The sequence below is a fragment of the Camelina sativa genome, chromosome 18 (assembly GCF_000633955.1).
Source record: "Camelina sativa cultivar DH55 chromosome 18, Cs, whole genome shotgun sequence".
In the NCBI taxonomy this organism is placed as follows: domain Eukaryota; kingdom Viridiplantae; phylum Streptophyta; class Magnoliopsida; order Brassicales; family Brassicaceae; genus Camelina; species Camelina sativa.
Window position 1 is genome coordinate 5,232,941 of NC_025702.1, and position 17,576 is coordinate 5,250,516.

The 17,576-nt window shown below is 36.5% G+C and overlaps 1 protein-coding gene and 1 long non-coding RNA gene across 2 annotated transcripts; both read right to left on the reverse strand.

The window, feature by feature from the left end:
- On the reverse strand, nt 3,037–3,876 carry LOC104760599. Its single transcript, XR_762972.1, has 2 exons — nt 3,740–3,876; nt 3,037–3,431 (listed from the first exon to the last, which is right to left on the reverse strand). It is a non-coding gene; the product is annotated as an uncharacterized LOC104760599 (long non-coding RNA).
- Nucleotides 16,787–17,497, reverse strand: LOC104760600 (zinc finger protein JAGGED-like). The gene has a single exon (XM_010483549.1). The coding sequence runs from the start codon at nt 17,382–17,384 to the stop codon at nt 16,971–16,973; it is 414 nt and encodes a 137-aa protein (XP_010481851.1). The 5' UTR covers nt 17,385–17,497; the 3' UTR covers nt 16,787–16,970.

A 17,576-nucleotide genomic window follows, 5' to 3' on the forward strand; every position in this document is an offset into this window, starting at 1 on the left:
ATGAATTTATAACAGAATTTTGAGAACACATAAACATCCTACAGTCTAATAGAATCTAGAATCCTTTCTTGCCCATGATGAATCATTTATAAGATTGAAACCCAGAAATAAATTTTATACATAATCTAAAATCTGGCTTTGTCCTAAATCATACATAAGACTGAAACCCATATTTAGAATTTCAAAATAAACTATAATTAATTTTTTTTTCTAAGATGAAACCACAAACTGATAAATGGTGGCTTTAGATCATAAGGGTCTACAACGGGTTCTTATTGAAGAAGAGAAAAAGGAAATGTTAAAGAGTTTTTTTGTTTGTTTTATGGACCTTTACTTAGGATCCAAATACAAATAAATTTAATTAATTAGGTCCAAATAATAAAAGAAGACAGATGTTAGATAAATAACATGCCAAGTGTCATCTTCTTTAGAAAAGCTGAGAAGAACCTTTTGGGAGTTTCGTATCTATTAGAGTATTTAGTCCTTAGACAAACTTGACAGTAGCCACTTGCCGCTTGCCACATCACATAGATCAACATCATCCAAATGCATATGCGATTATTTGTGATATACCCGATACGGTTGCTTTCTAAATTAGAATTCGTTTAATTTAATATATAGTAAGTTGTGGGTGACTTGAATACGAGACGGTATAACTATCTTATATTATAATTCAAAAAGCTTGGGAAGTCAATATTGAACAACCAATGTACTTGAAATCTTCAGAATCAACGATCTATAAATACCATGTTTGTTATCTGGAGAACAACCCACGATACGACATAACTAAAGTCACGTAAACCTACACATCAATACATTTACTCAAGTAAAGATGACAAGCATATGTGAAGGTAAATATATACATATTACATACTTAACCATCATTATGTGATGTCACTCTTAAAGTTTAGGTCCAATTCTTATGTGTTAATCAATTCATAAACAGATCCAGGTAAAAGCTCGTGGCCAGAGCTGATGGGAACAAAAGGAGAATATGCAAAAGAAGTGATCGAAAGAGAGAACCCCAAAATGAAGGCAGTTATCATTTTGGATGGAACAGCTGTTCCCGAGATCTTTATTTGCTCTCGTGTTTATGTTTGGGTCAACGATTGCGGAGTCGTTGTTCAAATTCCCATAATCGGTTGATTATTATTATTATAATACGGTATATATATCAAATGTTACGTAACGTACTCCATAAAAAAATAACGAGTATAAATTATCGTTTGTTTGTATGACAATGTAATAATAAAGAGATTATTATGGTCTCTAGTTGTGTGCGATCATGCTATTGGTAAATAAAATTGAAGATTGTGGTGATACTTTTATTTTCGGTAATGGGTTTATTTATTTATTATATATTTGAAACTAAAAACGAGTTTTTCCATGGCTAAAATTATCGTATATTGTAATGATTGTGATAATGTGATTGATAATATCATCGCTATTATTTATTTCACGAAATGTTTTCAAACACACGAAAGAGACATGATAGAATTAGAGAAACTAGCGACGAAGTTGATAATCCATTGCAAAGTCGTGAATGGTTTAAAAACAAGTCAAAATTTTAAAACATGTCACTAGTTATTTTTTATTACTTTTTCCGTTTCGCAATCGACATTTGATTAAGGGTATATTGAAAAAAGACATTTAGATTTTGGAAAACAAAATTTGGTGTGTAGTGTTAGTGTATCAAATTATAATTTTATGTAACGGAAAGAGATCATTTATGAATTACGACCATTGTAATTTTATTTAGTTACATATATTTATTATTGTTAATATGGCTGATCCATGCAAAGAAACAGAACTCGTGGACGTGGAAAGCTCTACTGTACCTTCGTCCCCTTGCAAGTCGTTTCTTGCGTTGTGAGGTTGGTAATGGAGAACGGGTAAGCTTCTGGCATGATTGGTGGACGCCTTTTGGACCGTTCATCAATTTCCTGGGGCCAACGGGACCAACACAAACTGGGATCCCTCTAAACAGCTTTGTTGCCATGGCCTGTTCTCAAAGGTCATGGAGAATACGACCAGCACGTTCGCCTCAAGCAGAGCAACTACACATTCACCTAATAACAGTTCATCTTCCAGCTTCCACAAATGAAGAGGACTCCTTCCTCTGGGAAATTGAAGGTGAAAGCTCAAGCTCTTTTAATATAAAGAAAACTTGGGAGGTCCTCAGATACATGCAAAATGTCTTGTCGTGGTCAAAGCAAGTATATATGGTACAAAGGAGCTATCCCAAGGCATGCGTTTCTTCTGTGGATCACTCACCAAAACCGACTTCCAACGAGAGCAAGATTGGCAAACTGGGGAATGCAAATTGATACGTCATGCTGCATATGCGGTCTCTTCCCTGAAACCAGAGATCATCTTTTCCTCCATTCTGAATATAGTGAGGCATTGTGGGCAGAGGTAACAAAATGTCTAGGATATAGGCCTTCTGTGTTTCAAACTTGGGAAGCTTTTTCGGCGTGGCTGGATCTATCGGACACTACCTCTACTCAAACGCTTAGGCGACTTGTTTCACAGGCTGTTATTTACTCCTGATGGCTTGAAAGGAATAATCGTCTGCATAACAACAACTTCACGCCACCACATGTGCAGTTCAAGGTGCTCGATAGACAAGTCAGAGATGCCATTCTTGCAAAGGGTCATCGGAAAAACTTCAGAAACCTTTTGGGACATTGGCTGCGACATATTTAACAAGTGAAACTTCCAATCTTGTAATCTTCAGTTAGCCCTTGTTTTTTTTTAATTTTTTTTGGCAAGACCTAGTATGTGTATCAAAATTGTAGTATCCCTACAATCCTTTTCTTCGATGAAAATTCACAAATGTTCAGAAAAAAAAAACTTAGTTCACGATGTCCTTAATTTGATTCCTTTAGGGTTTGAATTTATCCCAATTTATTAGACTAAGAAAGCCAAATAATTATGATATACAAGAGATTCGTGGTTGATTATTTAGTTTGGAGTTTGGAGTTTGTATATATAATCAAAAAGTTGACTTTCGAAAACAAATAATAAAATAGAAGATAAGTTAAGTCAACTATAACTATTTGACCATTATAAGAAACATACAAATCGAGGCATATATTATATATATGCCTAGTTTCTTTATTACAACAGTCGCAACAAGTATATCGTATATATTTCACACATACATTACATACATATTAAGTTCCACACTGATTCTTCTTACACACATGTATCATTAAATTACCCAACGACCGGGGTTTTTGTGACAATGCCGTGGTCATTGACACGAACATAAACCCTATCGCAAACCACAACGGTCAAAACAACCGCATTTTCAGATATAATCCTAGCCGTCACTTTGGAGTTCTCTCTATCGATGATCTCTTTTGCTTCTTCTCCTCTTCTCCCCACCAATTCAGGCCATTTGCTCTTCATCCCTGCACCTGCAGTATCTATACATATATACATTGTCATATTACAAATATATTTATTGTACTAAATTATAATACTCTATGATCACTTTATGATTGATTATCAACTATATATCATGCACGGATATATACGTACGTAATTTTCTCAAAGTATATGTAAATTATGTGCAACTTTTTTAACAAACATATCTTTGATGTGTTTATAACTTTTTACAGAAATTTTAGGAATTATTACAGAATATACATATTTCAAAATAAATCTATAGTGCTTTATAAAATTGAAACTCTATCGTGCACATGCTGAAAGATGGTGTTTATCTATATAATACCTGAGCATCCACCTGACATTTCTCTTCTCTTTTTTTATTCTTTTTTTATTTATTCTCTCTTAGTCTCTTTCTTCTTTGGGATCAAGGTATTGATTTATGAAGATTGTAAAAGAAACCAAATGGCTATTTATAGAGAACTTTGTGGTGGCTATTCACTTTCTTTAGGATGTTTATTTATACATGAAAACGTTGAGAAAGAAAGAGAGGTTCGTATTGTCAAGAGTTTGACCTATACCTCATTAGACAGATAAGGTATGTGACACATTTTCACATGAAAATGTGTGAACAATATGGTGGCTTTAGAATATAAAATTAATATAATGATGTGTCATGTGTGTGTGTAATGCTTATCGAGGAAGTCGTGGGTGGTTTCGATACGGTATGTAGACCGTTGGCTCTCATGTATCCAAAGCGTTCATTTCTGAAATTGATGGCCACACTTTATCATTTATGTAAAGATTATTTCAATATTTAGGAGTTCTCTTCCACACAACATATACTGTTAGTTGTATTTTTGTATACATCGTTTGGTTTGACCACAAATCATAATATTTTCCGTAGTAAAATGTGCAAATGATTAATAAAATAAATAAAATGGGAAAATTCTAGTGGAATAAATTGAAATAAGTAATGTTTTATTCTTCTTTAATTTGTTTCTCTCATTATAAATGGATGAAATATTTTCTCAAAATTATTTTCTATGTTCATCAATCTAACATGAAATGGGATAAATGAAGTGAATATATATTTTCTTACATTTTCATCATAAATGGTAAATTTTGAGATGAGTCTTCAACTATTCTCATATGATACAACAAACCATTTGGAACCAAAGTCTTTCATCTAAAAAGTGTATGCTGGCGTATATATATATATCTAATCTTATGTATATATTTTCTTATCAATGATTTTTTTTTGTGGAAAAGAAAACAACATACAATAGTTCTTACCACAGGTCCACAGCCTCGCTGTCATTTGCATTTACATTCATACATTAATCAAATACTCCAAGTTAAGATAGGTTGGCTCTGAAACTTAATTTTATGATTAGTTAACTTAGACCGTCTCCATTGGTCATCTACTAGTTGGTATAAAATTAACAAAAACAAAAAAATAATAAAAAATCGAGAAGAGAGAGACACAAGATCGCTAGATCGCTGTCCAAATCTCCGAAGACACTCTCAGACTTTCTTTTCACTATATGTCATCATTTTATTGGTTGATTTGTCAAAAACAAACAAAATTTAAATTAAATAATATTATTATATTAAAATATTATTTAAGAATCTATTTTCAAAAGAATTACTAATGGTCATGTTATTAGAAATTGTTATTATTAAATAAAAAAACCGAAAGAGAAAATGATTCATTTGAAACGAAAATGACGGAAATAATATATTTTTGAATTAAAACTTTGTTTTATCGTTAACGAAGTGGTTAACGACAAAGTAATGTTGTTAGTTACTTAGTTATCAAATCTAACGTCATGTATTTTTTTTCTTGGTCAATGAAATATAATGTTTAAAAGAACTAGTCAATAAAAGTTGATGTTTTAAATGATCTACAACAAATTTTATAGTTTAAATGACCAAAATTTGAAAGTTCATTGTTTAAATGACATTTTTTTCTTTTTCATTTCCATCTTTATATATAATAAAAGGGAAAATCCCATAAAAAACTACCAATGTGGCAACGACTTCCAGTTTAAACCTCCAAACTATTATACTCCCAACTAAAACCACCAAAGTGTCAAATTTATTAAATCAAACCTTCAATGTGGCATTTGTGTTCCATTTATCACCGGAACAGTTAACGGAGTTAACAGAATAGTTCACCCCGTCAATTGAACAATAACTCTGTTTGTTCTATTAGGCTTTTAAACGTGATAATTAATTATAAATAGGTAAAAACATTACAAAGGAAAAAAAGAAAGAAAAATCAAAATAAAACAATCAGTTAAAAAGAAATCATTCCATAAAACATAAACAATGTTCATACAATGCTTTTGAGTCTTTACAAAAAAAGACATCGTGTAAGTCTTTTATTTTGTTTACTAACACTAACCCCCAAATCGACACATGTGGGTTATTAAACGAACTAAGTTATTGTTTAGTTGACGGGATGAACTATTCCGTTAACGAAGTTAACTGTTCCGGTGATAAATGTGGACTCACGAACCTGAATTTCATATTGAAGGTTTGATTTAATAAATTTGACACTTTGGTGGTTTTAGTTGGGAGTATATAGTGTGGAGGTTTAAACTGGAAGTCGTTGCCGCCTTGGTGGTTTTTTATGGGATTTTTCCTTTTCCTATAATAAAATTTACAATGCAATACCACTCCTTAAACCCAAACCCAACGCTACTCAGAGTCCCTTTGATGGCTTGAAGTCTCTATAGTTGTTGACTCTAGCTGACAAATTGTAATGCCCGTGAACCAAGTTTTGGTTGATGGTGTCAATCGACACCATGAGGGGTGTCGCTCAACACCGTCAACCTGGTTAGGGTTCGGGTATTTTTTCTGATTGTTTGTGTGTCAATCTCTTTGTTTTGCAAAGGAGAGTGCATGACCATAACTTATCTAAGCTAAGCTCTTTGTTTCTGTGATTATGTGAGTTGTTTTATTGATTTCTTTGGGTGTTTGTGTGCTTTTAGTGACTCATGTGGCTTGGTTTCACTCATGGAAATGTCTTGGATGCATGTGAGGTGTTTGTAGGCGGAAATCAGAGTTGCAGATCGAATGAGATCGGTGCTTGGCAAGGACGGCGCGAGGGCTTTGGTAAGTGTTGGTCGAAACCTTGTGGAGGTGTTGGTCGAAACCATGTGGAGGTGTCGGTCAACACTGCTAGGGTTTTTGGAGATGTCGAGCAGATGTCGTCTGACACCAGTTGGGTGTCGGTTGACACCAGGTGATCACTGTCGGTCGACACCATCCTCAGCAGGCAGCTGACACTTTGTTCCTTTGTGTATTGCTTGGTTTCTTTGTTTTTTGTTGATTGTGGCATGTGGAGATCTTCTTGCTTGTGTGTATAGCCCAATAGATGGGAGGATTGTCTCACTAAATATTTCTGGAAATACTTATGCATCTCTTTTGTGTTGCGGTGAAGGTTAAAGCAAAGTGTGATCGTGGAATTAAGCCGATGAAGAGGAAGTATGTTCTAGAGGCTTTGTTGTTTGTTCTGTGCTTTTGTTAGGTTGATAGAATGTAACAATATTGTCTAGAACGGATGTTTAGGTTGCTGGTTCTATGACTTTGTTTTATGATTATTGGCATTGATGGAATGTTGTTGGTTATTCGTTTATTTAATTCATTCGTTTACTGATATTGGTTTATGTTATTGATTGTTATGTGCTGATTGTACTTGATTGGGGTTAGGATGTTAGCGAGTATGAGATCACTACTTATTACTATATATAAAAAAATGGGTTGGGTTGTTTCACGAATTTGGGTTTGATGAATCTAAATCAAAGTAAGAGTAAATAGTTGATGTGGATGCTGATGCATCGTTCTGGTTCCTCATAGCCTGTAAAGACAACTCCATGTTCTCCATCTACCATTGCGTTTATGTTTGTGTTTGCCATTCCCATGTATTCATTGTAAGACTGGTGAAATCCATTATTATTGTAACTCTTAGCCTTGCCTGAGATCTCGAGTCTGCATCACCATGATATTAGTACTGGTTGATGAACTGTTGTGGTACACTGTATACACTACTGTCCATCGAACTGTGTTCATCTTCAAGTAGATCGTTGGTGATACCAAGGTGAGGAAACTCATTTGTCATCAGACTGTGTGCCATTCTCCCTAACTGAAGATCAGTACGCCTGATGTTGGTAGGTATATGGGTGTGTTGTAAGGGTTTGTTCTATGATCCCCATAGATAGTTGTTGGTTCACTTTTGATCTTCTGGGTCTTTTTCATCATTGCGATCTTCTCTTCCTTTCCTTTGGTTTCTTGCTTTGTATTTTGTTCTACATCATCCTCAAATAGCGAATTCTTCATTATCTAAATCTCAAAACATAGAAAAACACATAATATCGTAAAATTTTCAAAACACTAAGAAAATATGCTTTAAAATCTCGTAAACATGAGAGATATTATTGGTTTATTGGCCGACAAGTCCATGTTGGGTTGTATTCATATTGGTTATTGTAAACCCTAATATTGTTGTAAACCCTAAGAGTTGAGTGTTATATAAACTCATGTATCATTGGTTAAGACAACAACATAATAATAAAGATTTTCCTCGAAAACCTTTCTCTAGTTTCTACATGGTATCAGAACAGGCGATCTTCATGGATCGAAATTAACGCTTCCGCATTAGAGTCTTTGTGAACAAGAGAAAAATCTTGGAGACAGTGACCTTTGGTGGAGAAGACATGGGAGACAGTGAAGATGAAGACGATGAAGACATAAGTAATAAGGGATGTGTTCACCTGATTGTTTCTTGATCCCATGGGTTTTAGTTTTTACAAGGTTTTAAATTATTCAGTTTGATTCGTACGTTTTTTCTATAGAATCAGGTTTGGTTTTTGTTTTTTTGCAATAATTAGTGAGGGGTTTTCTTTTATTTAAATTAATGATGATGGTTTTAGGGTTTGAGTTATGACTTTTTTTTTTAGATTTTTTTGTTTGGTAATAGTTTTACAATTACGAGGGAGTTGTTTGGAACACATATTTTTTAGGTCAATTTGTTTTTAGTCCGCTTTGTGAGCTGTCCAACACTAGGACAATTATTTGTGGAGTTGTAGGATTTGCACCCACAAGATGTTGTTATTCCCCTTTTACCAAGACCAAAGATGAGTTGAAATTCCATCCTTCTTTCTTTTCAAGATTAGAGTTTATACTATGAGGAATTCGTTGACATGATTTTTCTGTCCTCGACAAATATCCACGACATACATATTCTGTTTTATGATTGCAAACCTTGCGTTTTCTGCATCATGTTTGTCGTACGGGAAAGTATTGATGTATAATTTTACAAACCATAATATTGTTATAAACGTTATGAGCTGGGTGTTATATAAAATTTCTATCGTTGATTAAGACAACAACATATTCATAAAGAATTTTCCCCAAACCCTTTCTCTAGTTTCTACTAATATAAATTCCTCCCAATTAACCTTTCTTTGTCCGCAAACAAAAATAAAAAAGATGGTTCAACAAAAAAGAGGTTTGAAGGCTGTTTATAACCACGAAGGATTCAACGTAAGGGTTAAATGTTTCACAAACAAACACTTTATAATCCTTCCACTTTTATAGAAGAAAACTAATGAGAAAAAAGTAATTATTGCACTTTTTATTTAAAGTTAATTAGTCACGTAAAAAACAGAAGCATTTTTGTTTTTCTTCCTATTTTCTTCAAAAAGTTATGTAAAAAGTAGGAAACATCCCACTACAAATACATGGTAGAGAAATACTCTTCTTACTTTTGTCTTTCTTTTCTTCTCTTATTTTTTCTTCACTCTTCTTTATTAAGTCCAACCATTTCTTCTCCTTTTGACACCATGTTTCCAAAACCAAAACCACATACCTAATAAGCACAAAACCGCCTTTAGTTTGCTAACTTGATAGATCACTAAACTATCTTTAAAGAAGACAATAGTTGTCGTTTCCCCTCTTACAAAATTTTGTACATGTTTGCATGTTAAATGAATGTTAAGGTGAAAGTGGGGAACGATCCTAAAAGTGAGATGTCCATTTAAATTACCAAAGATTGATACAAAAATACAGGATAACTCAAATTAATGTTTAATATAAGATCATTGTTAAGTGACGTGCACTAATGTAACCAACAAAAGTCATGAGAATACAAAAAAGATATGATAACTCAATTGTTTCATATAAGACCATGATTAAGTGACATGCACTAAGTAACTAAGAGTCATGCAGATCAAACTAGGCAATGTGAAACTTTAGCCCTTGAATGTTTTATAGATTTTGGAAGAGTTTTTGGTTTTTTACAAAATCCAAAATGCAAAACTGAAAACCAAATCCAAAAACTGAATTAGAAAACAACATCAATTCATGGCTATATCTCTTAGGCAGATTCGTATTTGCCGTGGCCATCATCCCAAACGCCTGTTCTTGACATTGTAGCCGCGAAAAAATAGTATTTTCTCCACTGTGTGAACTCAAACAAAATTAATTTCTTAGCTTATTGTTTATCCTTTTTTTTATCGTCTTCAAATATAAAGAGATGTTTGACAGAGAAAAGCTAGCAAAACAAACGCGTAAATAAACAAAGATGGAGACGAAGGAAAGTTCAAGCTTGACGATCTAACTCTAAGCAATTATGAAGCCATGCCGGCCCTCCCAGAGCTAAATACGAGGTGAACCTACCATCCCGAGTGACACTGCACGCTATATCCCTGGCCACTCTATTCGCTTTAGGAGTGGATAGATGAAACGTGATTGTCTCCATACTAAGCACAACTCTTTAAATCCTGGCTAATAACGACCGATATTTTGGCCATTTACTTGGGCTTCCCATTGCCATTACCGCTGCACCACAATCCGTCCACAGCTCACAGGAGTCAACGTGCAAGTCGTGAAGACCCTGTAAGCACCATAAGTTACATTGCAGCTCTGCCACAATACGCTTAACTGTTGGTCGGAATGCATCCCTCGAGTGAAATAATGCATCACCAACATGGTTCCCAAAATCCAAGCTCCACCACAGAAAGAGGAATCATTAACTTAAAAAGCATGAATATTACATTTGACAGAACCAAAAGCCGGTCTAGTCCACCTCCCAAATGATCCCTGGGTCCGTCGAATCTCGACCCCAGAATCTTGTTCACTTAATTATTGCTGGTTGGTCCAGACCTCAGATTCCTCCAGAGTTGTAGCAATCAGAACCTGCGGATCACATCCCTTGAACAAGTGTTCAAAGCCAAACCACTATCTTGCATTAAGCGAAACATATACGTGTTTTCCAAATTCCCCATAGTAGCCACAGGATTGTAGTACGAGTGTTCAAAGCCAAACCACTATCTTGCATTAAGCGAAACATATACTCCATGTTTTCAGAAAGAGAATCCGAAAAACCTTGTGCCGGAATAGGAAGTTGACACATGGACCAGACCTGCATCGCCGAAGCACACTGAAACAGGAAATGAGACATTGTTTCGCCGTCACCGTGGCATAATTAGCAAAACTCATTGACATTAATCCCATGCTTCCTTAAACAGTCAGCGACTGCTAAAGCACCAGACAAAACCCGCCAAAAGAACATTTTGATCTTAGGCATTGTTCTCAAGCTCCGTATTTGCTCCTTAAGCTTACTCAATCATTTTATGTCTGCTGTAACAGGAACCAAGTTATCTCGAGATTTCTCAAAAAGCCAATTCCCACTCTTAACAGAGTAGCTCCGATCCTGCGTATAAGCCCATATCTGTCGGTCTTGCAACCCAGTTTCTGGAGGAAATGACCTAACTCGTATCACATCACATGGTGGGAACAACTTGGTCAGAAGCTTTAAATTCCAGTCCCCATGCGGTGTAATGAGAGATGAAACAGAGAGCATTAAGTCCATTGTTAGTTCTTTGTTGTAAGGTCTTCGTGGGACATCATCGAGTACCCATTTGTCTAGCCAAACACTTGTTGTCAACCCATCCCCAATGGACATCAAAAGACCCTTTTCAAGCAATTCCCTTCCAAAGAGAATACTCCGCCATGCATATGATGGTATTGAGCCAACACAGGCCTCCATGAGATTTGTGTTCGCAAAATACCGAGCTTTGTAAACATGAGACAACAAGGAGGTAGGCTTTTCCATAAGGCGCCAAGCTTAATTAGCCAGCAAAGCTAGATTAAAGTTACCAATGTCTCGAAAACCAAGACCTCCCTGTGATTTAGCTTTACACATCTTCTCCCAAGATACCTAGTGCATCTTGCTTTTATCCTCACACTCATTCTACCAGAACTCAGCCATGGCACTTGTGATCTGTTTGCACTGGTGTGTCGTAAACAAAAACATGACATTGCATATACTAGTAGTGCCATTGCCACTGATTTGAGCAAGACTTCTTTGCCACCAAGAGATAGAGTCTTCTCATACCAACCACTCAACCTTGATTTCAAACGTTCAATGATGTAACTCAAGAGCACTCGTTTTGATCCACTAAAGCACTCAAGAAGTGCAGTACATTCCTTTAAGGTAGCTTGGCATAGAAATAAGCTATCATCGGCGAACAGGAGGTGTTGTATAGATGGACATTGAGGTGTAAGTCGCATACCAGTCAAGCGTCCTTCATTTTTTGCCTTATTCATGATGTGAACCAATGCTTCTGCACATAAAATAAACAGAAATGGGGAGAGTGGATCTCCTTGTCGAATGCCACGTTCAGGTTTGATAAACCCATAAGCGGAACCATTGATGAGCACCTAATACGATACTGTTCGCACACAACTCATAATCCATTGGACCCATTTGATGTCAAAGCCTAGACGAATCAATAGTTCCTCCAGAAAACTCCACTCTAACCTGTCATATGCCTTTGACATATCGGTTTTAATCCTAATGAAATCCTCATCACAGGTAGCGTTTGTATTAAGTGCATGGACCATCTCGTGTGCAAGTAAGATGTTATCTGAGATAAGTCGCCATAAAACAAATGCTCCTTGAGTGTCATATACAATGTCAGGCAACAATCGCTTTAATCGACTGCATAGAACCTTCGACACAATTATGTAAATCACCGTGCATAGGCTGATATGTCGAAGATCAGTCATCCTGGTAAGGTTATTCTTTTTTGGGATTAAACAAATCTGTGTGAAGTTCCATTCCGGAGGTAAGGAACCAGATTGAAAAAACTGTTGGACCTCCTCAGTTACTCTAGGTCCAACAATGTCCCAGTATTGTTGATAGAAGTGACTAGACATTCCATCCGCCCATGGTGATTTCTTAGCCTTAATACTGAAAGCTGCATCCTTGATTTCACTAGTAGTAACAGGTCGTGTAAGTTCTGCATTTATCGTAGGTGTGACTCGCGGGAGCATACCATCGAGAGCTTCAGTGATAAGAGTCGGATGCGAGCAGTAGAACATTCGACGAAAGTACTCCACTGCTATCTCCCCCTTAGAACCTTCAGAAAACTGGTCCAAGCCATTATGATCCACCAGAGAGAAAATTTTATTTTGCATCCTCCTCCTTTGCACACTTCCATGAAAAAATTGCGATCCCCTTCTCTTAACCATTGTTCTCTACTTCTTTCTTTCCAGTACTTCTCCTCTGCTCGATTAGCTTCAGCTAGCTCCCAACGTAACTGCTTCATAACTGTGAAGTCTAGCTGAACCTTAGCTCCCTCCAACTCAAATTTAGCACTAAGTTGTTGAATCTATTCTTTAGAATTCTGATTGTTAGAGCATTTCCATCGAGAGATTGCTCTCCTACATTCAGCAATTCTATTCATTACGGATATCTGACCTGTAGTTTCTCCTTTGTCCCATCCAGCTTTTACCACAACAGAGAAATCCGGCTTAGATATCCATCTTCTGTTAAATATAAACCTCCTAGTACGTGACATGTTGTCATTAACAAACCGAAGCAAAAAAAGATAGTGGTCTGACGCAATACGATCGAGATACTCTGTCTGAGACCGTGGAAACAGTGGGAACCATGCCTAGAACGATCCAGGCAGCACTGAATCCACATTTTATTTCGTTCCCCAGCCCAGGATAACATGTTACCAATATTAGGCACCTCCCATAGATGGCAATCGCTAATCATGTTCCTGAAAGGATAGAAAGAGGATTTCGTCCGTGTTTGTCCCCTACCTTCTCCGTATTATCCACCATTTCATTCAAATCCCCTCGAACAATCCACGGTTTGTCTCAAAAAGCAGAAATGTCAATCAATTTATTCCATACACCTTGACGTAAGCTAGCCACTGGATCTCCATATATGCAAGATATTTAGAAGGATAATGATCCTAGTGTAATCCTTACATTGATTATTCTTGTGTTCGAGCTAAGCACTTCCACTTCATAGGATCCCTTCCGAAACAGCGCCAAACCGCCACTTAGACCAACTGGATCAACTATATGAGAGTGATCATAGCCCAAACCTTTTTAAAGCTTCACTACATAATCACTGGAGTTTTTGGTCTCCAGGAGGAACAAGAAATCAGGGAAATGTTTATGTCTCATTTCCCTCAAGGAAGGAATTGTCAAGGTGCCCCCCAACCCTTGACAGTTCCATCTCAGGAAACTCATATTTGCTTTGGCGGTTCCTCATGTGGAACCACCTCTTCTTCTACGCGTTTAGCGATTTTTGTTAAAACATGAACTTCCTCTCCTCTGTAGCTTTTCTCTTAGAAGGTACACCATCCTCTACTTCAACAACTACCACCGGGGAACTAGTTGTTGACCCTTCCTGGAATGACTTAGCTGCCTGAGCCTTCCTTTTCCATTGGTTAGGTCGACGACGTTTATTCTTAGATGTAGTCCCGGCAGAACCAGCAGAGAAGCTGGTCTGATCCGTACGACTACCATCTTGAATTGACAATGTAAACTGACCAGCAGACAGGGATTGTCGAGCATGTGATCCCCTTGTCATAGCTATCCCTTTTTTCACCACATACCGTACCTCTTTATCAGCAATACCTTGTGAAGAGTCTGCAGCCTCAAAGTCAAAAAAAAAAACCTTTTCCTTTATCAACATCTGTTGTGAAAGTAGGTGGAGCTTCTAGTCTTAGCAAAGTGCTTTGAACATGTGCATCCCCCTCCAAATCCCAGACTGACTTACACACTCTCTCTCTACGTATCTGTTTCTCTGCCTGATCTGCAACTGATAAGTACTGCCGCATCTCATCCAACACCTCTTTAGCTATCTTTGGTTTGCCAGAGGTTGCATCAATTCCCACATCAGCATCCGTCAACACACCATACAAGGGATCATCCTTGCTGATTCTTGGAAGAAGACGACTTGGAATAGGGACTGGCGGTACACCTGATGTTTTAGTACCTCCCTTGACTAGCCCTTGACTGTTGGAGGGATTAAGGGGGCACCAAGTCTTGTCATGTGTAAGACGTTGACACTGATAGAATCTCCTTCGAATACGTTCATACTCAATTCCAATGCTTAATGTTTCTCCTGATGGTATCTGTAATGTCTTCGTGTTCCTCAGAGGTATATTGACATCAAACAGAACTCTGACTCTCACATACCCACGACTTTGTGGCTTCAGAGGGTCGAATGCCACATGTGTGACATGTCCAATATGACCTGCAATCTCCCTGATCTTTTCTGTTGTGTTGTAGTTCACATGTCCAATATGACCTGCAATGTGTCGGATCCAGATTGGGCGAACCTTCAAATAGTTACTTGGAGGATTCTCAACCTGTCGTTCCAGAGTTGTACTCCAGCCGTTAAAGGTGCACGCTCCAGCCTCTAAAATCCTTGATAATTCCGCTTTGGAATCAAAAATAAACTGAAATCTATTATTCAACAATACGATTCCCCGTGCTCTGTTATAGACACGCCACGCCCTTGGCATCTCATGAATCATGCTTGACATCTTTTGATTCTCCGGGCAAAGAAGCCGACCAATGAGATTGCACGCGTTCCGTTCACACGAGTTGAACTTAGCATGATCTTGCAGCACAATCGGTCTATCTTCCTCAAGTGACATCTCTTTTACAGCTTTGTCCAATGCGTACTCCATTCTTCGTTGTTAACAAGTCGACTATGACAATACCAAATCACGAATAGGTTGAAACTCAGAAGATTTGGTTATTGACGGCAGACTCCAGGATGAACTAGGTTAAACTCCAACAAAATCTTCAAATATTATTTTCACAAACAGAAAAAATCCTATCAAATCCGGCGAAACAACCAAATATTCCCGGTTTCCGTAGCTTTCTCACTAGAACTAAAATCTTCTAGTTGAGAAAGAGAGTCCTAAGCCCAACTCGTGGGATTCCCCTAAAAAAAAGTGATTAATTTATTGTTTATTCTTTTGCTGTTGGATTTCGATGTAAGCCACATATTTGCATTTATTTTACATGCGGATGTGGTGGTCGAAGACCAATTAATTTAAGGGTAATATTAGTAGATAACACAAATATGGAGTAAAATAAAGAAAATACCACAACAACATTTTTTTATTGGAAAGTACCATAGGGCCCACGTTTTTTTTGGAGTAAAAAGATACAATCACCCTTTTTGTTTTAGTGTTAGATAGAAAGAGTGAAAGATTTGGTGTGATTATTTAAAATAGCATGTAATATTTATATTTTACATGTTATATTGAACTAAATAGCGTTTAATTGTAAACCCAAACCGATAAATAATCTCGTTTTAATTGTAAAATCTAAACTCTAACCATCTCATATGTGAACACAAACCGACATATAATATGTGAACCCAAACCGACATATCATTTCGTTCTAATTGTAAAATCTAAACTCTAGCCATCTCATTTGTGAATCCAAACCGACATATAAATTCGTTCTAATTGTAAAATCTAAATCCTAACCATCTCATTTGTGAACGCAAACCGACATATAAATTCGTTCTAATTGTAAAATCTAAACCCTAACTATCTCATTTGTGAATCCAAACTGACATATAATTTCGTTCTAATTGTAAAATATAAATCCTAAACATTTCATTTGTGAACCCAAACCGACATATAATTTCGTTCTAAAGAAAATGACATGATATTTAAACAAATAATATGTAATATATGTAATAGATATAAGAGTAATTATATATGAAGAGAGAGAACACACTGTCACATCAATAGTAGTTACTTAATTCTTTTTGATTTTTGTGGTATCTAGTGCATATTCCCTTAATTTAATTTTTATTATGATTGGTGTATTCTAAATCTTTCAAAATGTTGTCACTTTTGAATTAAATTTCGAAGATGTAGACAAATCATGGGATAAATCTGACTTCTAATTTCATGAACAGAACAAAAATCTCTAAACGTTTGCCTTTTGTACACTTGTTGTAAAACAGTTTTTTTTTTTTGTGGATATAATTATACATTCATACAAGAAAAAAACCCTATAGTAAATATATATATATATATATATCTCGTAGAAAGATCACAAAACATGCAAAAATAAATAAACCACCCAAAAATATCTTACCCTTGACATATTATAATAAACGCGCCTCATATATATGCTTTCCTAGATTAAATATATCAACCTGGAAAGCCATATAATATACACCGAAAACGTATTAATACATCTATAAATATGTAAGAAGCTGATGATCATAAGCCAAGACGCAGCTCCAAATCGATTTCATCTCCTTCAACGACGACGTGTTCTCTCCTTGCAGCCATCGAGCCGATTCGTAAGTGTTGCATGTAGTTCGAGGTGGTCGTCCTCATCACGACGGAATCTACATGCTCGTAGCCACCGCGATCAGACGCCACGTTGAAACATCTATGAGTTTGTGAGAGTGCCAGGTCAGCATCGTTTGTCACCTTGGCCTTGTTGAGACGGTCACGTCGATGGATGTTCATGTGACCACCTAAAGCTTGTGCGTTCGTGAAACCTCTTTTGCAGAAACTGCACTCGTACATTCGTCTCGTCACGTTGGAGACCGACGACGACGCCATGTGACGGTGCCGAACGGCTCTGGTTTCTGATGACGTAGACGACGATGATCTCTCACACTCCATATTTATATATAAGTTGCTTCGATCGACAGGGAGATATTTTTGAAGAAATGTTCAAACTTGAAAACCCAAAATAGGACTTTGAGGGAAGATGAAAGATGAAAGATGAAAGAGCAGTCAAATGTTTACGGGTGCATATAAGGTGGTTTTTATGATAAAGAAATCAAATTTATTCATACGACTGTTTACATTTTT